The following is an 11,482-nucleotide window of genomic DNA, read 5'->3' on the forward strand; positions in this document are numbered from 1 at the left end:
CTCAGCGATTTGTCCGGGCGTTTGTCGTCTCCAATTGATAAACAAAATTTCTCATCCAGATGATATCGCGTGTCATGCGCGACAATAGCTACCATCCAGATTGAATACTGATTTGAAAATTGTGAGATAAGTAGACATGATAACGTAGAGAGGACCAAGAAAGCCCTTGAGATGACTAGCCGTCTTGTTCTAAGGACCCATTCAATTGCGTTAACAATCCAGAAACAAGACCCTTGGACATTGTCAAAGCGTTTTAACGAGCACTCTCTGTGTGTAATATATAAACAGCTTAGCCAATGGATAGAGTTCCTGGAGTAAAGACTTGAGCTAGTGACTATCTGGAGTCCTAGGATAGGCATTACGTATCCTGAGAACCAGAAATCAGGACATATAATGCCGATCCCAGGACACCACATATTCACTCCCAGCTGGTCGCGCGAACTGGCTGGCCTTGTGAGGCACCAGTTTGGTTTGGATATTGGAAATAAATTCGACGACCCTGCTATCTTCTGTATGGTGATGTCCTTGGAGGGTAGCGAGAGCGGTTAAGAGAACCTGAGGAGGTTGGTTGAGCATCCCGGTTCGCTTGAATTGGCAGCCGCTTAACGCTTCCCAAGATCATACTGGATCATCCCTCCAAACGTGTCCGATGGCTGGCTCACTACAATATCCCCGAGTCGAATATCTGCATTATTGCTTGGCACTCCTCCGCCGATAACGACCATTAAACCTATGCGAATACCGTGGAAGCTAGACAGCAACTGCATCGCAACCGTTATGGCTGAAGTACTGCCATATACACCACTCGGTAAAGTAGCAATAACGATGCTGTGCTTCCCAATGCTTCCAAGAATATATTATTATGATCCATCCGCAAGCGTGGCAAGGGGTTGTGAATTTCGTCCAAGATCAGCTTCGCGGCTGCGGTCTCTGTAGGCAAGGCGCATATCCAGCCGACGGAGTAGTCGTTATGGGATAGGGGGGCCTTGGCTTCCATAACGGTCTAGGTAGAGATTAGATCCTTAACATGAAATGAATGGTTCATAGCTCGGGGGAAATATGGTAGATCAAAAATGTGGTGGAGGGCAGGCACGTTTGAATGAATGCCAGAGCGTTGGTTAGGGAGCGGGGTCGAGAGTGGAGGCTCTTGGCAGATCTTCCGGAAACAAGGCGGCAGCGGCTCTCACACAATCAGATTTGCATAGATCCACTATGGATTTCTAAGGGATTCCACGGACTTTTCGTACACATAATGTAATATTACGTATCTAGGACCGGTAATATACAAGACACATTTTACTGCCTCCCTCAATTTAACGCGGGCTGCTCAATAAATGATCTGCGCTAAGGCCTTGGCGGTGGGGCCAGGAAAGAGTTTCTCAGTGGAAATCGGTCAAGCCGATTTCGAGCCAGCCTGTACTCCGCCACCAATAGTCCTTTCTTCTGTTCTAATTAGTTTTGTACATCTCTGATGTGGGACTATTTGTCCTTGCATAGGGTGATTAGATTACGAACTCCTGTGCCGCATAGATAACTCGCAGTCAAGACTAATGGAACGCACCAAAGTCAAACATCGAATCCAAGCACGCCCTGTAGCATGAATGATGCTGCTTCCTTGATCGTGGTCTTTGTCGATAGTGAGGTGGTCCGAAGATGTCTATTCCTGAACCTCACGAAATTGATCGGTCGGGTGTGGCCGATGGCTCTAATTACCTAGTGATCAGCAAGGATATAACGAAATTGAAGAGCTTGGCGGCTTTCCAAGAGCAGCAAGTCTATTGCGCTGAGGAGTTTAAACAATTTGAAAAAACGAGGTTGGCAATTTCAGGTCTTTTGTTATCTCTAGCGAGTTATCACTTACGACATTATCTAGGCTGCCTTCATCAAACCTACTTGTGGTATTTTACTGTTATTGGCATTCCTGCTTAGTCTAAGTAGGTTACCAGTATTGATATTATTTGGTCTATTATACTCAATTGTTGAAAAAACGTTCAATGAGAATAATGCAACAAAGGAAGATGAAATCATACTTGAAACGGCAACTGTTAGTCCAATCATGATTTCAGCAGAAACTCACATAGCCGAACTGGTCACTGAAACTTCAAGACAGGGAGCGACTTGTGAAAATGTCAAAGAAAAAAGGAAAGTCTACGCAAAGACACAACAAGACGCTCAAGAATGAAAAGAAAGCCCGCGCAAGGGCTCAGGAGGAGGCTGCGAAAAAGCAGATATGAAAATCAGGGCAACAAATTGAATCCAATATCCCATTTTCAGTAGCCCAAGTAGACGGTCGCTCAATGATCATTTTTGAATAGCCACAGTCCCACAATGGCCGTCGAGGCTTTATCAAAGAAACGCCTAAAGACCGCATCCGCCGCCCAGTCGTTGTCTAGGTTCTTAAATTCGTTATTGCCTGTATTCTCGCGGTTTCTCGTAGAGATATAGCTAAAATCGGATACTTCTTGTCCGTCTCATTCGCAAATTCACTACGGCCGCGCTATGAGGGCAGCCTAATACTATAAAAGGCAATAAGGCCACGAGAGGCTTTACTAGGGTGAGGCTCAAAGTTCACCGTTCAGGAAGTTCAGAACAATCTTAGGGATCAATCAGCATGTATTTAGAAAGTAGTTGTAGCCTGCATATCGCGTTTAGAGTTGATTTACCTAACTAGACCAAAATACGAAACCGTACATAGTGTAGGCTGTGGTTTATAATCTAACTTTCCCCTATAAACCATAGACGCTTGGCTGGAGGCGGTGCATGAAGCTCTGTTGCATGCGTGTGCGGCCAATCATAGGCCTTCTTCTGGTGGCTCTAGGTGCTCAACACTGCTGACTGTGGGATTTGAACCAGCTTGCTCAAAGGTTACGCTAATTCGGGCTCATAACCAGTTGATTTACCCAACTAGACCAAAATACAAAACCGTACCCAGTCTAGTAGGCTGTGATTTAAAATCCAACTTTTAGCGAGGGGTCAGGGTAAATGAAATCAAACAACCAACCGACTGTGCGCTACTTTATAGAGGCGCGTGGTATGCGCAAGAAAGCGGGTACATGACAGAATCGAGGGAAATGGCATTTAGGTCGAGAAAGTATAGATTAAAGATGTTCGGTGCCGAGAACGAGGAGACGCTTAATAGCACTGCAATGTTAGCAGTAGCATTCCGATTGGAGGATCGGTGGGAAGAGGCCGAGTATCTCGAAGTGCAGGTTTTGGAGACTCGCAAGAAGAAGCTCGGCGCGGACCATCTCTCTACGCTTACGAGCATGGCCAATCTAGCGTCGACGTATAGTGATCAGGGCCGGTGGGAGAAGGCCGAGAAGCTCAAGGTGCAGGTCATGGAGACTCGCAAGACGAAGCTCGGCGCGGACCATCCCTCCACGCTAACGAGCAGGGGCAACCTAGCGAGGACGTATAGTGACCAAGGTCGGTGGAAGAAGGCCGAGAAGCTCGAGGTGCAGGTCATGGAGACTCGTAAGACGAAACTCGGGGCCGACCATCCTTCTATGCTAACGAGTATGTCCAATCTTGCGTCGACGTATTAGAACCAGGGCCGGTCGGAGGAGGCCGAGCAGCTCGATGCAGGTCATGGAGACTCGCAAGACGAAGCTCGGCGCGGACCATCGTGACACGCTGACGAGCATGGCGAACCTTGTCTTCACCGAGTCTACTGGCCGTCGTTCTGAAGCGATCGATTTGCTAAGAACCTGCGTGACCAAGCGGCAACGAATTTTAGGTCCTGCTCATCCCGACACCGTCTCTAATTCTGACACTCTGCTAGCCTGGGAAACGGAGGATCTGGCCATCAAGACATGATCTATATGCCTCTTTTTTTCCCCATCTCGCATTAGGGAGGCTTTATCATATTTGGTAGTATTTGATTTGAGGTTCACGACTATTCAGTTCCAATCAGCAACTGTGCATTGCGAACCCTTTGTTTTCCGAACGTGTAACTTACAGCTCGTGTAATAATGTTTCGTAAGAACCTTTACTTTGTAAGTTTGGCGAAATGACCCCTGCATTTCCACTAACCGTATTCAGCATAGCATGTTTCGATTTAGGGTTCTAGAAACAATTTTTCTGTGTAAAGCATAGAAGGCAATTTCGAATTTAGCTGTACACCGACAAACTCCCAAGTGAGTTGACATCGGACAAACCCAGCCCTCTTTATGGCTTCGACAACAGCCGCTCGAAGGAAATTCTTCGGGTAGAATATCTGTCACTGGAGAAGTCCGTTGTGGATACGATCAAGTTCCTGCAGAGTCATCACATTTGAGCACTGAGGTAGGAAATTTAGCAATCTCAGGTCGACCGCTGGTCTGCTACTCTGGTCTGCAGCCAAAGTACCCATCGCTGGGTGCAAGGAATGTGCATTTATGGCCCAAAAAACAGCTGCCTTGGCATAATCTTCAGCTAAATATTCTACGAGAATCTATCATTATGGGCTATCAAGACAGGAAGATGAGGTTAGCTCATAAATAGTCCTTTTCGATTCAGACGTTCTTTTCTGTGCCAACCAACTTCCATATCAACCCAGACTGAATGGCGGTCTCTCATTCCGCTTCGCCCACCACCGACTTGTAGAATAGCCCAAAGCATAAAAATCCGTAATAATGTAGCCCTAAGAACAAGTAATAGGCTCAGTAATCTCTTACCCCGCCGGATCCCAAGGATCACTCCAAACGATAATACCACTTCTCCCCGGTCGTGTGCTACTATTGCTCTTTAAGATAGAGATAATTAGAAGGTTACGGAGAGAATCGTCTTGATAGAGGTCTATACTACCAAAAGGTGATATTACATCGGAGCTAATCGGATAGAAAGCCTAGGATTTTTGCTTTTCTGTTAGAGCTCTTCTAAGATGAAGAATACGGGCTATTCCAAGGTCGTAATGTATTATATCATCTACTGTATAAATAATGCTCATCAAAACCTTCAAAATCCGGGTATCTCACGGCCACCAAGCAACTCTGTGATGAGAAAAGGCCTACACATGGAAATATGTGTAATAACCTCCGTTCTTCACACCGCGAACAACCATACCCCACAGTCTACTCATTCTCCCGAACATCAATAACAGTACTCTTAAACTTCCTGGCCGGAACCTTGCGGTTAAACAAGATATCTGCCTCCCGATACGACCGATCCTTCAACTCCGGCAAGAAGAAGTAAGCCATAATCCAACACACAACAGCTGTCCCACCCCAAACATAACCACACTTGCCCGCCAAATTCCAACCAGTACCATTCAACATCTGTGAAGCGAGATAAATCATCGGGATCTCAGCAACGTAGTACGCCGCACGGCCGACACCGGTGCTAAGCGCACGCAGTCGCACAGAACTAGTCTCGGAAATGATAGTGTACGAGATAGGACCGAGAGTACCGGCGAAGACGAAGGAGATGATTATTCCTAGAATGGCTTGGGCGTAGTTTGTGGCGTTGCTTTGGGGAATAGATGCGATTATGCCGAGGAGGAAGAGGAACGTGACGTTCGTGGCTGTGCCCCAGAGGTAGATTGTGCGGCGGCCGAAGTAGGGGGTCAAGAACCAGGAGAGGGCGTTTGCGACGAATTGGAGGCATGAGTTGATAAGGTTAAGTTGGAAAGATTTATCGGGGGAGATTCCGGCTTCTGCAGGGGACATCAGTGTTCATCATGGATAAGTATTTTATATCTTTGATATTGTATATCAAAAGATACTCCAGAAAGTATAAAATATCAAGGAAAACTCACGCTCGAAAAAGAATGTCGCTTGGTTAGCGATCAAATTTCCCGCAAAGTTCTGCGACGCATACATAAGACACGTGATTATCGTGCGTCGTAGATCAGTGCCCTTGATCAGATCCAGGAGAGTTGGGGAACCCCCCATCTGGGCCTCGATCTCGACCGTGCGCTCCATCATGGCCAAAGACTGTTGTGCGGTCTCGGAGCTACCATCGCCAAGACGCTCAATACTGCGGAGAGCTTCCTCCTTGCGGCCGCGGCGGATGAGCCACCAGGGAGACTCGGGGGCGAAGAAGAGAAGGATCATGAGGGGGGGGTCTGGGGTGGCGAAGAGGGTTAGCATCTTCTCAAGATACCATACATGATCGAAGCCGGAAAGAATAGACTGTCAATTGGTAGACAGGTGTACTTACGGGGAAGATCCACTGCAAAGCAAGGGGCACGCGCCAGGCCCATTCATCATCGCGCTTGTTGTAGCTATAAGTAGCAGCTGCAACGATGATCGAACCGATGGACCACGACATCTGCAGCGTGGCCGTGCAGGCACCTCTCAGGGAGAGAGGCACAATCTCACTGGCATAAGCAGGGGCATTGGCAATGAAGAAGCCCCATGGAACACCTTCCAGTGCTTGACCAACGACCAGAAGAGTGAGTGAGTCAGCCTAGACGGGACATAAGCAAATAGTTAGCCACATGATCCAAAATACGCCATCAAATGGAAATCCAATGATAATCGATCAACTCTGCCGAATTCAACTCGGAACCTGGGTAAGGTAAAGTACTCACAAAGAAGGAAATAAAGATCGTCGCATTCATTAGAACAAGAGCCAGAATAGTAGTCCAGCGATATCCGAGTCTATTGGTAACGGGGCCAGCAGCGAAGACACCGACGAAAGCACCACATTGACCGGATTGGAAGAGGGCACTTTGCCAGCGAGTTGGGATGACGTATCCATCGCCATGGGGGACACCGTATCGCCGTTGGAAAGCGCCCAGGGCGACGAAGTTGCCATTGAGGAACATGTCGAAGGATTCCATGACCTGCGGGGATTTTGTTAGTTGTGACGCACATTGTAAGTGGAAATTAAGATAGAAGGGACCAGATGAAGGGGGAGGGTATCTCTCCATGTCTCACCCTGAGATTGGGCGCAAGACATAGTTTGGGTAAATTTGGGGAGTAAATCTGGGGTTATGGATCGAAGGGGATGTAGAAGGAAGAGGCTGGACAGCAATGAAAAATAGAAAGAACAAGAGTACGACTCACGATAGTAAAGCACATGGTAAACGCCCACAAACAAGCCCAAGGATGTTTCTTAGCCGCTTCCCAAACGCCCATCTCATGCTCCTTATTTTCACCCGCAAAGGCATCATTCAAAAGGTCCGCATCGTCGAGAACCTTTTCCGTCTGCTGAATCTCAACCTTCTCAACCTCGTGGTCGGAAGACGAGTCTACCGGTGTTGACCGGTTATCGCCTGAAACGGACATGGTGAATGTGGAATGTTTTCCCTTTTCTCTTCACTGACACGTTGGGGGGAGTCAATGGTGAAGGGGAAGAGAGGAAGGGAGAAGGAAGAACAGAGAGGGGAAATCCGGATGGAACACAGGTGGGTAATGTCTCTTATATGTATTTTGTCTTCCAATTGCTTTACGGAATAGTTCGATTGCTGGTGGGAGCTAGACAAGATCCACGCATGCGGATCTGGGGAGATTACGGAGTAAATTTGGGGAATAGGGTCGAGAAACCTGGTACTATCGCGGGGATGCATGTGATACGTGGATTAAGGGGATAATTAGAGTGAAATAAAACACTTAACGGAATCAGCAGAGCCCCAGAAACACTCTGTGAAATGGTTCACCGAATGAATAAGAAGTTGTTCTGTACATCTTCGGGAGAGCCTATTCACACAGTTCCAACGGATGGCAAGCAGGAATACGACGCTGCATCCGCCTCATGGTTATAAAAGACCCCAAATTACCCGAGACCGAAAGTAAAAAAGAGATAGTTCCATATTCAGAACGAGTTACGGGGCAATTGTTCATGAAAAGGACCAACGGCATCACAAGAAATTTAAGAAACGTAGGAAAGAACTGAATAAAATCCGTGGTTTGACTAAACGTCTCACCAACATCCCAAACGCTGGTTAATACCGAGAACGGGCGGCCAGCCATAAACTACCCTATTGGTCTGGAGACCAGGCTAAGCGGGCCAAGCTACTCCTCAAGCACATCGACTAAGGCTGTTGAGGCTTAGTGTGTCCGCATTGGATTTAGTCTCAGAACGCCCCTTAACGCCCCCAAGGCATTGGCGAATCCAGAACGATCCTAAGGCAGGCCAAGAATGGACGGATAGGAATGGTGGCGTTCGGGTTTAGCCGTAAGAAGAAAAAAGGGTCTGCAGACTCGGAGAGGGAATCGGAATACTGTAGGATTGACAGGCTGAGAGGAAGAGCGAGTATATACAACCCAGTCTGAGAGGTTGGGGCATTGAAAACCCTTGTAAACTTCATCTTGTCAAGGGCTGTTGAGTCTTGACTGAGGAGGGTCACCGGTGTGGATTAGTGGTTAATATGGGTCGGACTGGCTTGGTGACCCTCCTCCACTTGGAGAATCTCCATGTTTGGGGCGGAAGAACGGGGAGGCGGGGAGTCCCCCGGAAACTGGAGAGACTTGGATGGCGAAGAACGGGAAACGTGGGTAACTAGAAGGGTTGTATCCAGACGCTATCAGTGTTTTAACCATCATGTAATCACTATAATCATCACTTAATTGATTAACTACTGTTCAAAAAAGACCAGAAATTGCCTTCACAGGCTCTACTCACGATCACTAATAATACATCTTCGAGAAACCCGAACCGAGAACCGGGTCCTGGTAGGGGTCATACGGGCAGCGGCACCCCTTTCCTTCCTAAAACCGGAAGAAAAGTTAGCCATTCCCGATGCCCTCAGCGAATCAAATTCACGGAGTCGCCGCTGCTAGCGGGGAGCATCTGAGCCGATTTTGGCTTAATCAAGCTCGGTTCTCCGAACCCAAACAACCAGTCTCCGCCGGTGGGGACCCAGATTGCCCGAAAAGTGAAAGACTGCCCGACCGAGACATAACGATTGTGTTCTGGATCAGGGTTGTACCGCCGTGGTTGGTGGAATTGTACGGAAATACGGGCGGGGACCCGCGGCTGGGGTAAGGTATCACCAATGACCCCATCATAGTATGTATGGAGCCCTATGGGCCGATGTTCGGTTAGGTGACTGTTGTCGAGTTAGCGTCATGGGAGCCCGATGAGCTGGGGAAAAGGAGGGAATGGGGATGAGGATGGGAGTAGGCGAAGGGGGATGGCCACGCGAGAGTGGATTCTGCTGGGTTGCCTCGCCGGAGTAATGGTCTGAGAATGGAGCTGATTCTCATTCTCGGGGGTATCAGAGAGGTGCTAAGATGCAGTTAGTTGAGGCAAGAGGGACAAGCTAAGGAATTAGGTTGCGACCTGAGAAAATTTAGCCCAGGCCATTATTGAGGCATAGACAGATAGCTTCTTCGGTCGTGCCACGCGATCGTTAACGAGAATTTCCACTATGTACAGATGCAGATCATGTTGGATTTAGCATCGTTGACATTAGACTCTTCATTGAATCTTGAAAGTCTATCATTAGACGTAAAATATCGGTATGGACCACCACGATCGCGAGTGGCCTCAATCTAGAGGAGCATTCGGTTTTAAGAGGCAGACAATAGCTCCATAATAAGAAAGCCATCATAGGCCCCGGTCTTTTCGTAAAATTTTATCTTCCTTCAATAAGAAAGACCGGAGACGTATCATTACCATGTACGGTAATGATGATCAATGAGTAAATACCATAATCATTTTCAACTATGAGGCCTGCTCGCGAAATTTAACCTCACTATCTTGTGCGATTTAGGCTCCGTTCTCTCACGCTTTCGATGTCACGATTCAGAGGTAGATATAGTCATTCACAGGGGGTAATAAGACGCGGCCACGAACGCTATGATCGATCAGTATCCGTGACTTTTGTACACGCTCCCTCGAGCTTGTCAACAGTCGTATAATACCTCTTCTTGAGGATGTACTCACGATTTTAGGTTCTCGAAACCTTGACATTGCACGGCTTCGACGCCATTGGATTCAAAAAACTGTTTGCTGACAGACCTAAGGAATGGCTCTGTAGACCCACTAACATCGATCACGGTTACAACCTGCCTGGTCCTTAGAAAGACGCTATAAGGCCAGGCAGGTTGTAATCGTGACCGGCTTCAGTGTCTCTCTACTGAGCCATTCCTTAGGTCTGCTAGGAAGCGTGTCATAACAATTTTCGACAACGAACTTTACAACTCCGATGCCTTCAGAACTTCGTGGCAGGCAACTCCACGGGTTGGACGTTCATGGCCCAAGATATTGACGTCCGTGACTGTAGATGGCATGATGTTGACGGCCATGTGTTTGATGGTGGTTGCAAAGTGGCCGCTGTCGTTGTGAAGGCGGATATTAGGCCCACGATTTTGAAGGCGACGATTTTGACGATGATTGCAAAGGCACGATTTTGATGGCGACGATTGGGAAGGTCATGGTGTTGAACAAGATTATGAAGTGGCCGCCACGGTTATAAAGAAGATCGTTTGAAGGTGATTGTGAGAGCTACGATTTGAGTAGCCGCAATCTGCAGGCCACGATTTAATTCAAATAGTCATCAGACGGTTTTAAGTTTGATTATCACAAATTTATTACCACGATTCCAGATCTCGTGATATAGATATACCATCCTTCAATTATTCATAATTCAAGAATTTCACAAGTTCAAAGTCTCTACCTCCGTAAGAGCTAGGCTGTGATTGTTTGCTACACGGGTCATATAACCCATACCTGCAGGATCTAGATACTCTGGATCCTGATAGAGCGAAGCTTTCCACATATCTCTGACCTACAGTCTGTTTGCTTCTCTATGCCGTTCTCATTTAATGAAAAGACCAGAGAGAAAAGCCACGCACTGTGATCAATTGTGTACGTTAAAGCCATAAGATAGACCCTAGCTCGGAGACATTTACGCCTCGTAAAGCTACCACTGCTTCGTGGTTCGAAAGGTCATAGCCTTCCTTGAAGGTTTCCATAAGGGGCCCGGAGATAAAGGGCGAGATTAAACAAGGATATATAAGAGTGGAGAAGGGCCAAGAGAGAGTAGATCCCCGCACCATCAGTCCTGACATGGCTACACGGCTCCCTTTTACGGCACAGTCTCACTTGAATGAGTAATGGGATTAACAGGACAACAAATCTAAATCGATTTTGGGCAGCCTTTTATCTATCTTACTGCCAGAGGAAGTTCGCTCGGTTTTATTTACCTTCACTTTTCACTAATTTCTAGGTAATTAGCCATCTTCTGTGGGCTTATTTGCCTTTATTATCTAACTTCTTGGTGATTTTCTATTTACCTCTCTTTTCGTGGCTGTCTTACTCACTATGACCTCTCAGTCATTATTCCAAGTGGAATCTCTGGGCCTGATAAGCCTTCTGTGCTTGTTTCGGACGCATCAGACCGTCTTTGTTATGAGAGTAGCCCTAATTTGAACCCCGGGACACGAGGAAGCCTAACGTGTAGAGAATATCTGATCTGATTTCCCTGTCTTATAGCCACCAGATAAATTCTACATCAATGGCATGAGTCTCACTACCAGCATGGGTATTGCAAATGCAATCTTAGTCCCAAGGACGTTAGTAGGCGAATTTGTCTGATAAGCAACTGGTCCGA

General features: G+C 47.2%; 2 protein-coding genes across 2 annotated transcripts; one reads left to right on the forward strand and one right to left on the reverse strand.

Annotated features, from left to right (window-relative positions):
* Positions 1–3,104: 3,104 nt before the first annotated feature.
* Positions 3,105–3,816, forward strand: N7458_004109 (uncharacterized protein; the record flags this gene model as incomplete). The annotated part of the gene is made up of 2 exons (XM_056907491.1): positions 3,105–3,474; positions 3,518–3,816. 2 exons carry the CDS (start codon positions 3,105–3,107, stop codon positions 3,814–3,816), a joined length of 669 nt encoding a protein of 222 aa, XP_056768218.1.
* Positions 3,817–5,051: 1,235 nt separating this feature from the next.
* On the reverse strand, positions 5,052–7,211 carry N7458_004110 (uncharacterized protein; the record flags this gene model as incomplete). The annotated part of the gene is made up of 5 exons (XM_056907492.1): positions 5,052–5,632; positions 5,735–6,110; positions 6,139–6,387; positions 6,512–6,766; positions 6,990–7,211. The coding sequence occupies 5 exons, from the start codon at positions 7,209–7,211 to the stop codon at positions 5,052–5,054; spliced, it is 1,683 nt and encodes a 560-aa protein (XP_056768219.1).
* Positions 7,212–11,482: the final 4,271 nt, after the last annotated feature.

This window comes from Penicillium daleae (genome assembly GCF_028827525.1).
Source record: "Penicillium daleae strain IBT 16125 chromosome Unknown utg000004l_segment0_segment0, whole genome shotgun sequence".
Classification (NCBI taxonomy): Eukaryota; Fungi; Ascomycota; class Eurotiomycetes; order Eurotiales; family Aspergillaceae; genus Penicillium; species Penicillium daleae.